Here is a 14,808-nt window from a genome sequence, read left to right on the forward strand (position 1 = left end):
TCAGGACTTGCCTGGATTCAGCTGCCCTGAAATGGAGACCAGGACATGCAGGGGGGTTGCTTTGGGTTCAGTTAGTGCGAACACCTGCATGATTTAGTCCCCCTTGGGGGGACAGGGTCATGGGCTTTATACAGATTGCTGAAGCCCGGATGTTCCTGTGTGTAGAAGGCCTTGGAGATTTTCTTAGTCATTCCCCTTATGCAGACAGCATCTGACCTCCTCAGGCTAGAAAGTGACTCCACTAAACACTACTTCGTGGCAAAGCTCTGCTTATTAAACCCAAACACAGTCCCCTTCGCTTTACATTGGTGCTGCTTTATGATTTTGCCTCTTTCTCCATTTGGCTACTGGTCAGTTTCAGTCTCCAGCATCTGATGCAGGCAGCTCTTCAGCTTTCATAGAAATGTCGGGCTGGAAGGGACCTCAAGAGGTCATCTAGTCCTGCCCCCTGCACTTAGGCAGGGCCAAGCATACCTAGACCATCCCACACAGGGATTTGTCTCACCTGTTCTTATCCCTCCCCAGTGATGATACTCATGCAAAATGGGAAACGATTGCCTAGGAAGGAGTACTGCGGGAAGGGATCTGGGGGTGATAGTGGATCACAAGCTAAATATGAGTCAACAGGGTAACACTGTTGCAAAAAAAGCAAACATCCTTCTGGGCGGTATTAGCAGGAGTATTGTAAGCAAGACACGAGACTTAATTCTTCCGCTCTCTTCCGCACTGATTAGACCTCAACTGGAGTACTGTGTTCAGTTCTGGGCATCACATTTCAGGAAGGATGTGGACAAATTGGAGAAAGTCCAGAGAAGAGCAACGAAAATGATTAAAGAAAACATGACCTATGAGAGAAGATTGAAAAAATTGGGTTTGTTTAGTTTAGAAAAGAGAAGACTGAGAGGGGACATAACAAACTTTGAAGTACATAAAAAGTTGTTACAAGGAGGGAGAGGTTAAGAAGAACAATTTTTCTGAGGACAGGACAAGAACCAATGGGCTTAAATTGCAGCAAGGGAGGTTTAGGTTGGACATGAGGAAAAACTTCCAGTCAATGTGGTGAAGCACTGGAATAAATTGCATAGGGAGGTTGTGGAATCTCCATCCTTGGAGATTTTTAAGAGCAGGTTGGACAAATAGCTGACAGGGGTGGTCTAGATAATACTTAACCCTGCCATAAGGGCAGGGGACTGGAGCAGGTGACCCCTCGAGGTCCCTTCCCGTTCTATGATTTTTAGCACCAAATGATAAGAGCATCTCTTTGAACTGCTTTATAGGAGACCGTCTACTGTCTGTATCCGTGTCCGCCACATTCATCCCACTCTAAAACCGTCTCTTTTTGGCTGGGCATGGACTGTGGAGGTTGAATACCTGCTTAGAGGAGGAGCTGGTTACACTTTGCTATGGGGACCTTCTATTTGTCCAGGTTTAGAGTCAAGAAAAAATCTGTGTGTATTTCAGTGCTGGAGCAGACTGCAGTCCAGGGGCTGTCCTAGGAACTTTCCATCCTTCAGGTTTTAAGGGGGTTGAGCAGAGATAACAGGTGGCTTAACCCTGATCCTTTTGGCTTTTGTGGCCTCTGCCTTTGGAGATAAATGCATCAGGTGTAAAGCAACTCAATCTTCTGGCCTTCAGGCTTACTCCAGGGGAATGATTCACATCCTGCTCTAGCAGGGACAGGGCCGAGGCAGTAAAGCTACAGAGCAGTAGCTGGGGGTGTGATGCTTTCTTACCCGGCCTGCTCCAGCCAGAGGATTTTCTAGCCCCAGACTCTCTCTAATCACATGCTGTGTCATCCCATCCCCCCCTTACCTTTATGCCCAGGCCGTTGTTGCATCACCTGGATCTGCATCTGAGTGCTCTGTGGCTCCTATTAGGCATTCCTGAAAGGGGAAAGAGCGGTGGAGCAAGAGGCACTCCCTGAGCGGTCAGGGGCATCCCTTCCCTAGTTCTAGCTGTCCTGCTCACGCAGATGGTTCCTCTAATTCCCAGCCCTGCAGCCTCTGTAGTGCTGGCTTCTTACTCTACTCCCGCTAAGCCTGGCTCCATTTCGAGTTGGCTCCACTCTTGCAATGGGGGCTCAGGGCATTCCTGCTGTTCCACCCTAAGTGAAGGGAAGCCCCAAGGAGGAGGGAGCGGACATGGCTGAGTGACTGGACTTGCACCCTCTTAAAACAGCATCTGCCGTAGGACCAAGTGGGGTGAGGTTTATTTTAACTCTTTACAGGACTTAGCAAACCACGCTGCAAACTTTATTGACAAGTCCCAGCTGGCTACGAGTTGCAACGACTACATTGCTCAAAGTGCAGTGGGAACACTGCAGCTGGAGAGGTGGAAAGAGTTTCTTCACGACGGCATCCGACGGCGCCATTGTCTTTCTGATTTCAGCTGGCCTGGGCTGCTTGGGAGATCCACGCTGGCTGGTGGATATGGTTTTTGGTAGCCGGTAAGGTTCCCCGTAGTCCATTTGGGCTCAAAATACTTGGGAACCTAGCTGCATTCTTCATGCAACTTAATTTAGGAGCAGTAGCAGGGTTACAGGATTAGCATACTTCCCCCCCCCCCAACCCTAGCACACCATCTTTTGAGTTGTGAACCCAAGCAGGAGGGGGTCCATCTTCTGCTAGTTCTACTGCTGGAACCCATGTGGCACCAGTGAGAGACAGACAGGTGGTAAGGTCCTCGGAGCCACGGGCATGCCAAAGGAAATGTTCATGGGCTAACCGAGTACAGGTCTCTTCCGCCCCTCAGCACAGCCCCTGCTGCTCTTCCTCTGAGGCAGGGGGGATTGGCTAGAGTGTGGTGGGGCTTGAGAGATAGTGAGTTTGTTGTAGCAAGGAACTGAGCAGGGCAACCCCCTGCAATATCACTGCTCCTCCTTCTCCTCTTCCTGGATCTTCTTGTGAGTAAAGAATCCAAGCTGTTGAGAGAGAACAGAGGGGAGAGGAAGTTCACAGATCAGTGTGAAGTTTCCCAGGGAGGTAGTGATTAAGCCTTGTGGATCTGCAATAGACCAGCGGTGGGGCTTGGTCAAATAATCCCCCACTGCTCCCTGGCAAGGGAGTTTAACCCTGTCCAGCCTGCCAGTCTCCCTCGAGGAAACCAAGACCTGTAGTCTGCAGCCAAAGGAAAGGAGGGGTGGTCCCTGCAGCAGATAGACAGCAAGAGGCAGCCCGAAGATGCTGATAAATATGGGGCATGTCACAACAGTTGTCCACCCAGCAGTATGCTGTTGCTAAAGGCATGGTGCACTGTGGGAAGGTATCCTAGAATCCTCCACAGCACCTGCAGGTTCACTACATTATGGGAAGTCTTCACTACATTTTTGTGGCCTAGCTGCAGGCAGTGTGGGGGTCAAACTCCCAGCCTTCCCTTTGCTGGATCTGTCATTTAAATGGGCTCTACTGCCTGACCTTTCCCCAGCTTGATCCTGGGCCTTCGCGTCCCTGAGGACTCAGCCACACATGGCCACTCAGAAAAATTAATATGAAATAACTACAGATGTGAATTTCTAAAGTGGACTAGTGAAACCCCATAAAATCCCTGGGTGGATGTGCTCATTCAGAATTACAGGGGCCTTAATTTGGTTTAGCTTAATTCACTTTGGAAATGCAGTTTAAATTTAACTTACTCCAAAGTGAATTAAGCTAAACCAAATTAAGGCCCCTGTAATTCTGAATGAGAGCATCTTCAGAGGGATTTAAGGAGGTATCACTAGTTTAATTAATGTGGTTTAACTTTCTTTGGGGGCCCTGTGTAAACCTGAGCATTTGTAGCCCAAAGGCCCCGTTACAGTCCCACTGGCATCTTTTTACCTTGCTCTGCCAGCATAAGGGGCCTGAAAAGCAGCTGTGGTGGAAATGAAAATCAAACCCTCCGCTGTAACGCAGCCTCAGCATTCAGGGCGCAGTCTCTGGGGCAACATTTCCATCCTCCCCAACCTTGAAGCCCTGACATTTGTGAGCAGGACAGCACCTGGTGTACCAAAGTTTGTGCCACATTTCTACACTGCCGCCTGCCTACCTTCCACAGACAGAATATTATCAGTGCCAGAAGCAGGAGCCCTCCGATGCTGCTGCCGATCAGGATCCATAAGGAGATGGGGATCCGCTTGGGCTGGATGATCTCCAGGACTGTCTGCAAAGAGCTGTTGATGTTAGAAGCAAAGCCAAAACTTCCCTGCCCAAGCTGGGTATGGAGACATTAAGGAGGATTAGCTGCCACGGTGAGGGGTGTGGTATAAGACCCTAAACAGACCACACCTTGTAAGGACTGTTCACCTAGTGCCACTTCTGGGGTGGAGCACGGTATCTGTTCACCACTACACAGGACAAGTGAGGAAGAACATAGCCAGAGATTGGCTGGCTCATTCCAGCAAGCCACTTAGTGCCTGACTCTCAGTACGCGTGTCCCACCCCTGTCGCCAAGGCATTTGTAAAGGGGCAGTGCCTGAATTTACACAGGCAGTGCTGAATAAGGCTCGTCTACCTTGAGCAGTGGGGCTTAGCAGAAATGAGAATCCTGCCCTTAGGATTTAACCCTTTCTCCTTCCCCAAACTGACCTATCAATGGACTAGCTTATGAATGAGTGTTAGAAGCAACGCATGGCTTCTGCACCCCTAGCTCCTCCTTGCCAGCTACTGCCTACAACAGGTAATGAGCGTGCACACCAGAAACACCACCCACACGTTGAGATGATGCCAGGGTGATTTCCCTCCCCCTAATCGCGGGGCTCAAGGACTCAGCCCGCCGTCTTTTGCCACCAACAGTCTTGACCAAATCTTGGCTTGTGAGAACATCTAACGCAGCATCTGTCTCTCGGGCAAATTCACCTTTCACTCACACGACTGCTCTGTTCCAACCCAGGCAGAAATCATGCAGGGGCAGCCTATTTTTGCCACCTTGACTTTGGCCGTATCTGAACAAGAAAATAAGGCTTAAGGCCCAGCTTGTCCCAGGTATTTAGGTGTCTAACTCCCCCATCCCTTTGAGGATCTGGGCCTTGGTACGTGTGGACCTAGACCAAGGTGGGCTGCAGGGAGAGAATAGAATCCAAAACCATTGCTCCCTAGGAAGTGTCCTGCTCTGGCCAATGGGAGGGCTACAACGCCCACCCCTATCCCCCCCACCCGCTACCTCTCGCCGGTGCGCTGACTCCTCAAGGAAGAGGAAGCTGTTCTCCTTGGCGACAAGTGCAAACGTGCTGATGACTTTCACGGTTTTGAATTTAGCCTGTTGGGAAGAGTCACAAGGGCCAGGGGTCAGCCTGGCCTGGTTTATGATAGAAACTTAGGTCAACAGGGCTACGACCCTCGGGGCTGTGACAAATCCACACCTGGGGGCTGCAACTATGTGGTGTAGACACAGCTAGGGGCGCTGGAAGAATGCGTCCATCGACCTACCGCCTGCCATCGCTTGGGGAGGGGGCGCTACTCAAGCAATAGGAAAATCCTTCTGTCACTGTGGCGTGCGTCTACCCTGCGGGGCTACAGCGGCCCGGGTGCTCCTCTAGCCCCGTGCTGGAGACAAGCCATCGAAAATGAGGGACTATTGCGGTCGACTAGTCGGAGCTCCTTTAGGATTCCCCTGAATTAATTGGAGCATGTCTTTTAAAGGGAACTGGCATATGGATACAGCTCCGCGCAGAAAAGCAAACTCCAGTGCGGGGGGAACAAATTACAGCTTTTCGACCAGCAGCACCTCCAGCCCCTGCTCCGCTGCCTCTTGGTACAGCGGACGCCTCAGCCACGATTGAGACTCCAGGGTGCTGAGTGCTGCAGCCACATAGGGCGAAACTGTCCCGGGTCCCCACTGAGCATCCAGTCTAGATAAAGAGTGGGAGAGGAGAGATCATTGGCAGAGCCAGGAACAGAACCCGGCTCTCCCACGTCCACTCGACTACACGGCTGCTCTCAGAAATGACTACAGTAATGGATCTAGCTACTCTTGCTTGCCCCAGGGGGGTAGGCCAGTACGATGCGGCCATGTGTGTTAGAGACGCGGGTTGGGACACTGGCAGTTGTAGCTTCCCCCCTCCGCAGGCACAATATCTGGGCGCACTCACCCTCCTGAAGAAGTCGTTGTGGATCACCCTCAGCAGGTGGATGGACACCTCCGTGTTCTTCTCCAGCTGCTGCAGCTCACACCTGACCACCTGGCACCAGGCATTGCTGCAGTTCTGCGAGGGGAGCAGAGGCAGGGCCATGAGTGCCAGACTCCAAACTCGCGCCAGCCGACCCCACCATCCCCTTAGGCAAGGGCAGACGGGGGGGGTGAGGCTGGTGGCACAGGTACAAGTGAGATGGCTGAGGATGTCTCTGCCAGAGCTAGGACATAGCTGGTTGAATGACAAAGAGATCACTGGGGGGCACCTAACTCCCACTTGCCCGCAGTGGTGCTTAAGCTTCTAAGGCCTAGAGCCTCACAGAGGTGCCACAAGACCCCTGAGGCTCTGCGCCCTCAATACCCAAGAACTTCTCTAGCATTTTAGCTAGCCACTGCAGTGCAGACGCCGTTATACGGCTCCAGGGGAGCTTTCTACTGGTCTAGCTGTTCCCATGCGGGAAGGGGAATAAGCTATATGGCACCTTTCTACCGGCATCACGATGTCCACTCTAGAGGTTGGCCTGGTATAGCTAAATCACCATGGCCACATCTATAGGTACAGTGCTGCCTGGCCCAGCTGTACCAAGCCCGCTGCGGCGTCTGGTGGAGACGCTCTGTGCCGCTAACTGACCATTAAACTGGTATCAACACTGGTTGCAGATCAGGCCCTTTGGAAAATGAGACTTAGATGTTTTTGAACAATGTCACCCCCTAACCATTATCGTTTTGTGGGGAAGGGGCATGGCAGGGCATAGCAACAGCAGGGGGAATCTGAGGCCCAAAGAAATTACCTGAGCTGGAATTCAGGCAGGGACACCAATACTCAGGTGCTCTTTGCCAAGGTGTTGGTGGCAGAAGTGGTGTCCGCCGGCTCTTCAGATGAGCACAAGCTGCCACTTTGGTTTGGTTGAGTTGGACGGCACCTCCGGTATTCCGCAGCCACCGGCTTCAGCTCTGCTGACACCCCTCCCTCCACCCTTCCAGGGGAGAGCACCCCCTTCTGAATGGACTGTCCCAGTTTTGGCACACCCAAGCTTTATTTGGGGGAGGTGTCCCCTCCAAGCATGGATCAAGTCCATCCCTGCTTCATCTGAGGTCCCTGTGTGACGGCAGTAGGGCCGCTGGCGCTGCCTGACGGTGCCGTGCCACTCACCAGTCTGTCTGCGTGCAAGAGATCTTCAGGGTGAATAGGAATCACTCCAGCCTGGCTCCGTAGCGTTGCCTCCGTCAGGTTTTGCACGACACAGGTAACCTTGAACGAGATAGCACATGGCAGTGTGGTCACTACAGGGCCTGGTACAAGTATGGACTAGAGGGGGACTGTGGGGGCTGGCGCTGAACAGACAGACAGACAGCCCTTTGCAGGGCCGGGGATCCTACCAGATCTGCCCCCTTCTCTCTTTTCAATTATTCTCTAACGATGGAGAGCAGCAGAGAACTTGACCCATGAGCTCATTCAGCCCATGCTCCCAGCTGGAGCTGAGCGGGTCTAGCAGCCGCTAGTACATGGGGAAGGGCTGAGGGCTGGCCCAGGGGGGAGAGGACTGCTCCTGCCTCTGTCTCGCAGGCCAAGGACTCACATTGTCGGCGATGATGCGTGTGATGGAGAGGAAGTAGCTGCGCCGGAAGGCCATGGCAGGGAGGTACATGCTGACGGAGAGGTTCCTGACCGCGTAGCAGCCAAGGTTCTGGACCTGCAGGGAGATGGGAGCGAGGCTGTTCAAAGTGCAGGGGCCAGCTCCTCGTAGTGCCAACCCTAAGCAGCCACCCAGCCTCGGCTTGAGGTCTATGCACCAGCTGTCCAAGAAAGATCCTGGAACGGCCCAGAGGAGATCACCTTCGATTGTTTGCTCTTGAGGGGCAGGGCCAGTTGGCTTATGTATTTGTACAGCACCTAGCACCTGCTCCGTGACAGCTCGACGCTACGAGGCTCTATGCATCTTGCTAGACAAACCCTCCATTGGAGCCCTGGGCTCGGTTCATTAAGGGGATCCCACCCCAAGGTGTTTCGAATGGGCGACCCCTGGAGTTCAAAGACCCCAGAGCTCTCCAAGGGGCCATGCTTTACTCCTAAGGGGTCCCCCCTCTTCCAGGTGGGGTTTTCCCAGGGGCATGTCCGGAAGGGGATCCAACGTGATCTAACCCCAGCCCCAAGAGCTGTTGTAGGGCCTCCCGCACCCCAACCAAGCCCAGAACCTGCTGGAGCCATCCCCCACTGCCCCGGTATCTTCCCCCCAATTGCTGGTACCTTGATGGTGGTCTTGAACTCCGGCCCAACGCTGCTGGAGAAGGTGCCCGCTGGATGCACTTCGTAGCGGTTCAGAATGGCCTCGCTGCGGGGACACGGCATGACTGGGGGGTGACGTGGTGCAGAGCAGATCGTCCCCTAGTGCCCGGACCCTGCTGTCTCCAGACACCTCTAGCCCCCATATCACAGGGGCTGCTGGGGACTGGGGGACCCTGCACTAATTTGGGGGCAGGGGAGCACTGTCAGAAGAGTCCCTACTAACCTGGTTTGTGGGGCAGGGAACCCCTGATTTATCCCCCGGGAATGGGAAGGAGCAACAATGTGTCCTCCTGCTGGAGTTGATCAGTTGCAAACAGGTGTGTTTGGGGCTGGGGCTCAGGCATCTAATTGGCCAGGAAGCCAAGTCTGCAGGAATCTCTTGGCCACTTTTTCCCTGGGGCTTGGCCCTGGCCCAAGCCATTTGGAGACTGCTTGGGATTCTGGGAGCCCCAGTGGGTGGATGGATTTCCCTACGCCTACCAGCAGCAGGGCCAGACTGGGGAGGTAGCACATGATCTATTAGCTGTCCCCCCCCCCCCCCCCGCCATCACCTTGGACTCAGCATCGGGGGTCCCCTCCCCGCCTGCATGAGAGGGGTGCCCAAGCTTAACTTACAGTGCACCTTCAAACCGGTTTAGTTCCACCAGTGCAAACAGCTGGGGTGGGAACACTCACTGGGGTTCAAATCAGGATTAATTCGGAACAGGTCTAAACTCAACCACACGCTCTTAAACCAGGCTGAGAGCCTCTACAGACGCAGGGCTTAACTAAACCGGGTTGACTTCACCTCTGTAAAGCTGTGCCAGTTTCTCATGTGGACAAGGTCGGGTTCTGGCTGCTTTAATCCCATGACAACGCTCCACCGCCACCCCTCCCCTCTCTGCCTGGATCAGCTTCCCCCAGACAGGCTCACCTGGAGAGGAAGAGGTCAGGCTCGTAGCTGACGTAGGTGAAGGGCTGCACTGTGTTATCGTGTAGGGTCTCGTTCATTTCGATGCTGTCGCTGGGAGGAAGAAGAACGGATCGTTACAGCGGCTGGCTCACGTACCCCACCCCAGTTCCTAGCAGCTGCCCAGCCTTGGTGAAAGGCTCTGTTCCTGGTCAGATCTCTCCCACTCAATAGGTGAGAGATTTAAGGCAAATGTCCCCTTTTGCATTTCTGAATCAGATGTTTGGCCCATCAGGGCCAGCCAGGGCTGATGCGGGAGCAACAAAGGGGGACAATTGTACCAGGGTCCTGAGCCCCCGCCCCAAAAAACAATCTGTGTAAAGAAAGACATGGGAGCGGGTGGGCTCCAGCCAACACGATGTCCCGGGGGCTGAGATTTCTCTCCTCAAGGCTGGGGCCGGCACCTGGCCTCCAGCAGCAGCTAACGGGTGATGCTGAGCTCCCCCAGGTCGGATGAGGATTGGCGGTTCTCCTCACCACCGCCCCTCGCCATCTTTACTCTCCAAGCCCCTCTGCGAGGCAGGGCCGTGCTGGGATCCCCGCTGCGCAGCTGGGGCACCACGGCCCAGCTCCCCACAAGCTTTTCGGTGCCGAACAGCCACTGCAGCGTTGCCAGTGAAATCCGTGGGCGTTAGGACCTTCGCTACCTCTGTGGCTCTGGGCCCAAAGTGACCTGCCCGAGGAGCCTGTGGCTGAGCGGGGAATCGAACCCAGCTGTCCCGTGTCCCAGAGTGGCACCTTGTCCGCTCCTTGGTAGCGATCAGCTGACACATGGAGGTGCGACACACACATCCCCACCCACTAGCCTGTTAGCCCAGCGGGCCGGGGAGGGTCGGTTCAGCCGGCTGCTCTTACCTGCTGGCCGTGAGTTTCAGGTGCGCTCGGTCGAGCAGGAAGGAGCAACTGAACTCGAACTCGAGCAGGAATGCCACCTGGGGAAAAGCAGAGCTTTCAGCCCAGCCCCTTGCCTGGCCTCGGCAGCAACCTGGCATGGGCCATGCCCAGCACTGGGCTGGACATGGAGACGAGAGCACTGGGTGCAGGAGGGGACAGGCAGGAGGGGGAGGTCCTGTTTTCAGCAGCCGCTCCAGTCTCCAAGCCTCCAGTTTGCTGCAATGGTGTCACTGACAGTGGTAGCAGGGGGCAGAGCTAGTTGTTAGGTCGAATTATTTCCTCTGCCCTCCCTTGTTCCAGCTGCTTCTCCTGCCAGGCATGTGCCTCTGCGTCCCACTAACTCCAGCCCCTTTCCTTCCTGCCCCCGCCTGGCTGCCTGCCAGATCAACTGCCACGCCCGGCGGGCTCAGGAGCGCCTTGGGCCACAATGGGTTAATAAGCCAGCCTGTCGCCTGCATAAACCAAGGCGGGGCACAGGGGACAGTTTCACACCCCACCCTCCCAGCAGCCCACCAAATCCCCCCTGCACCAGCCTGCAGGGGAGAAGAGTAAGGACTGGGATAGCGAGGGGAGAGGGGCCTGGGTGGGATTGAGGGGCATCGGCAGAGGTGGGAGGTGGAACCCAGGGCTGGAAGAGCAGGGGGCCGTGGGTGGGATTGAGGGGCATCGGCAGAGGTGGAACCCAGGGCTGGAAGAGCAGGGGGCCGTGGGTGGGATTGAGGGGCATGGGCAGAAAGTGCAGGAGGGGGCTAAGGCTGGAACAGAAAGGAAGCTATGGGTCAGGAAAGCAGCTGGGGGGTGGGCGCGAGCCAGGCTCTCGGCCCTTTAACCAGCCGTACAAATTGACTAAGTGCCAAGACAATAAGGGCTTCGGCCGGACTCACCTTTGCCAGGGACCTGAAGACGGGGTAGCTCACGCTGCAGGTGCGGGTGTGCGGGGAGGGGGCACTGCATTCCACCTTCACCTGGGTTTCCCCCTGTGGAAACAGAAGACCCCTTCACCATCTCTGCTCCCTCCCTCCATCACCGAGCCGGGCTGGATGGGCCCGTCCCCCCGACCTCGCCCGGGCAGGAGACACGTATGGGACTGGGAGGACCAGTGCTCCAGCCCAGCCTCACTTCTGTGCGCTGCCCTCTGCAACGTGCCATCCCTTCCCTGCCGATCCCCTGCCTCCAGCCCCTGCTCCCAGCACGCGACCCACCTTGAGCGAGAGGCTGGAGAAGTGGAGGTTTTTGGAGAACCCGAGCTTGAGGCTGGCGTTGTAGGCGTTCTCCTTCTTGTTCTCCAGGACCACGTCCACCAGAACCTTCCTCTTCCCCTTGCGGATAACGTGCGGCTTCTGCCTGAAACGGGAAAGGCGGTGACAATTCAGCGTCAGACCGGGGGGGCAGCTTTGGCCAGGCAGCTGCTGTGCCGTCCTTCCCGGGGCAGTGAGACATGCCTGGGGCGAGGCCTGAACCCGCAACCTCGTGATCTAAAGCCCCTGCTATCTCAGCTGGAGAGCTCATCCTCTGGCTGGGACTGACAACCCTCTATACACAGACTGGCCTCTAGAGGAGGACAAAGGGCCACCATTTTCTGCATCCATCTCCATGCGTCCTTTAGGGCTCGCAAAGCTTCCTGCGGCTCGGGCGAAGCCAGGCTCAGTGCAGACAGTGCCTGGGCCAAGGGCCCCTGTAAGTCCGTGGGAGAGCTGAGAATAGACCCCAGGCCGCTCTGTTCCCAGGGTTGCCATACCTGGAGCCGGCGAGATCCATGCTAGCCTGGAGCACCAGGTCCGTGACGCACTCATTGTCCTCTCCACAGTCCTTGAAGAAAGGGATCTGAAAGCAACGGAGAGGGGTCACTGTTGGCCACTGGGCGCTGGGCTGTTATCCGACATCAGCATGGGGCGGGGAGGCTGTCTGCAAGGCGGCCGGCTCGCGCCTGTGGCCGGAGTAGATGAAGAGGATTCGAACTTTGCCCCACCTAACTCAGTCTGCCCCATCCTCTTCCTCCCTCAGAGCCTTTAGCAGCAGGGCAGTTGGGAGACGCACGGGGAACGCTCTGAGCCATAGAGTTTAAGGCCAGAAGGGACCATCTCGTCTGAGCTCCTCTGTGTCACAGGCCGGACCCGCCCAGCACCTGCACACTCAACCCAGCCGCTGAATGTAGACCCAAGTATTACAGCTCACAGGAGACTAGATGACTGGATTTCAAACCACACCAAGACTGCCAGAGTCTAGAACTGAGTGCCCACACACACCAAGAGAGAATCTAGAACCACCCATCCAGCCAGTCTAGAACCACACGCACAAGTCTAGAAGAGCCCACAGGCTACTGGGATCCATTTCCCAAGGGCACCTTCCGATGTTAGTTTCGTCCTCCACATCTCTCTGTGGTTTTGGAGGCGACCCCGCCCCTTTCTGCTGTCTACAGAAGGTGCTATCCAGCCTCTAAGGCAAGTGCCGACTGCAGGGAAGGGGAAGCAAGGTTTAAAGTGGCCGTAATCAAAGCCTTGCCCAGGTCCCAATCCCAGGAGGTGGGATCCCAGACGCCCAGCAACGCAGCGGCTTGTTAATGACCCAGAGCAAAGGGACAGGTCAAGGGCTCACCAGCTTCTTAACAGTGGTGGACGATCTCTCATCCAGCACGGGGCCTGGGTCAGAATCGCTCAGGGCGAACTTCACCATCATGCTGACCGGCCTCAGGTAGTCCGTCATGTCCTGCCGGGAGGAAGGAACCTAGGCTAGCTTTTGAGACGGGATTCCTTAGCCACCCACCATCCCCTGGGGAGGATGCTAGCTTTGCTTGAGACCCGCTGGACCCCATGCTTCAGCAAGAGGGTCTGGAAACACTTCCCCCAGGGCATTATGGGATTGAGGGGGTCACCTTCCTCCAAAGCATCCGATACTAGCCATAGCTGGAGGCAGGCTAGCTTGGCTAGGCCAATGGTGGGATCCATGTAACTGGAGGTGACGTGACTTACAGGTCCCTAAGTGGCCTGAGACTGGCCCTTCTCTCCCTGGGCCATACTCCCGCAGCTGGGAACAGCAGGGCTCTCCAAGCAAGGTCCCCCTTGTTATAAAAGAGGGGGCTGCCAGCCGGGCATTCGCTGGGAGCTTGGAACTTGCTCCTGCTGTAGTCCAAAATAACCCGCATTTGATGATGCTGCAAAAGCCCCCTGTTGGAGCAGTGTCCTGGAGCGGGCTGGACCCCAGAATCAGGAGGCTTGGTGGCTGGCTGAGCCCCTGTGACACGGACCATTTCTGGGCTGCTGAGGCTTATGTTTAATTGTATTTACTGAATCACTCGTTATGCTAACGGGCCTGGAGCCCAAGCCAGGCCTCATGATTATTTTAAGTCTAAATCCAGAACAAGTCAATAAATAACTCCCGGGCCAGGTAGCTCAAAGATGGGATCAGTTGCAGGAGGAAACCCAAATAGGAGGACAAATGCTCTGATCCCGGGAGGGAAGGACAGCGCCCCCCATTGGGCAATGGCGTGTAGAGCAAGAAGGATCAGGCAGTCCTAAGGGAGGCAGTGTGATCTAGTGGGTAGAGCACCGGGCTAGGGCCCAGGAGACCTGGAGCAAGATGCTTCCCCGCTCTGTGCCTCTGTTTCCCCTCCCACTCTTTCGAGTGCCGGCTCCCAAAGGGCAGGGACCGTCTCTCGCTATGGGTCTGTCTACGCTGCACGACTGCAGCATGGGCAGACGGACCCGTACCTTAGGCGGCTCGGGTATTAATAGCAATGAAGCTGCAGCCAGGTCCCTGAGTACCACTTGATCCGCTAGCCCGTGTTTGCTGGCAGATAACCCCTCTGCTTGCAGTGCAGCGCAGCCTCGGTCTGTGTGCAGCAGGGGGTGCTGTTGTAATACTGATGCTGAACAGCAGGAGGCAGGATGCTCCATCGCTCCCTTCCTACCCCTCCCATAGCACCCCCTGTACTCACGATCACGTGGAAGGGGAGCGGCTGGCAGGCTGCCTTCCCCACGCTGGCTCGGAGCCGCTTCTGCACCAGCTTCTGGGAGGTGTCGTCAAACACGGCCCTGGTGCCGAACTTCCTGTCATCCAGAGACGCGCTGTACTTGATCCCTGCGCCGACAAGGGGGCGGAGTCACTCCGGAGTCCCGGCACTCGCCGCGGGCCCACGGCACCGCGTACAAAGCCGGGGGCGGGTGCCGGGGCCCCGCGGCACTCACCGAAATGTCTGTCCCCCCGGCCCGGGGACCTGGAGGAGGCGCGGAAGCAGACGGTGGCCGTGATGCACGCAGAGTCCTTGCCCTGCCTCTGGCAGTTCTTCTGGAGCACGTTGATGGAGGTGGGGTTGACGGCCAGCGAGGCGTTGACCTGGACGATCCTCCGCGACCTGGCCCCCGGGGACCACATGTTCAAGACCCTGGGTCCCTAGGGCGCCCCGGCCTCCCACCGGGGCCAGCTCAGCCCTCCCTCTGCATCGGTTTGTCCAGCCGCAGGGGAAACGAGCACACAGGGAAGCTAGAACAGGACACTCGATTCTTCATGCCCGCGTCCTCTAGGGTACTCACCCCCCCTAAAGAGGCCTGAAGGTGGGTGGAACTGGCCCCCGCCC

The 14,808-nt window shown here is 56.1% G+C and overlaps 1 protein-coding gene across 4 annotated transcripts in view; it reads right to left on the bottom strand.

Moving 5' to 3' along the window:
• Positions 1-2,187: 2,187 nt before the first annotated feature.
• ITGA10 (integrin subunit alpha 10) overlaps positions 2,188-14,808 on the bottom strand; it is a 64,263-nt gene continuing 51,642 nt past the window's right edge. For all 4 annotated transcript variants that reach the window (XM_048828633.2, XM_075122968.1, XM_075122969.1 and 1 more), the window contains 15 exons: positions 14,420-14,586; positions 14,170-14,312; positions 12,831-12,941; positions 11,974-12,059; positions 11,438-11,579; positions 11,120-11,212; positions 10,197-10,273; positions 9,306-9,395; positions 8,354-8,438; positions 7,686-7,799; positions 7,259-7,357; positions 6,065-6,178; positions 5,137-5,232; positions 4,024-4,137; positions 2,188-2,920 (listed from right to left, as the gene is read on the bottom strand). In XM_048828633.2, coding sequence (XP_048684590.2) covers positions 2,867-2,920; positions 4,024-4,137; positions 5,137-5,232; positions 6,065-6,178; positions 7,259-7,357; positions 7,686-7,799; positions 8,354-8,438; positions 9,306-9,395; positions 10,197-10,273; positions 11,120-11,212; positions 11,438-11,579; positions 11,974-12,059; positions 12,831-12,941; positions 14,170-14,312; positions 14,420-14,586 — 1,585 coding nt within the window. In that variant the 3' untranslated portion in view covers positions 2,188-2,866. The remainder of the gene's footprint in view (positions 2,921-4,023; positions 4,138-5,136; positions 5,233-6,064; positions 6,179-7,258; positions 7,358-7,685; positions 7,800-8,353; positions 8,439-9,305; positions 9,396-10,196; positions 10,274-11,119; positions 11,213-11,437; positions 11,580-11,973; positions 12,060-12,830; positions 12,942-14,169; positions 14,313-14,419; positions 14,587-14,808) is intronic.

Source organism: Caretta caretta, chromosome 24, assembly GCF_965140235.1.
Source record: "Caretta caretta isolate rCarCar2 chromosome 24, rCarCar1.hap1, whole genome shotgun sequence".
Taxonomy (NCBI): Eukaryota; Metazoa; Chordata; order Testudines; family Cheloniidae; genus Caretta; species Caretta caretta.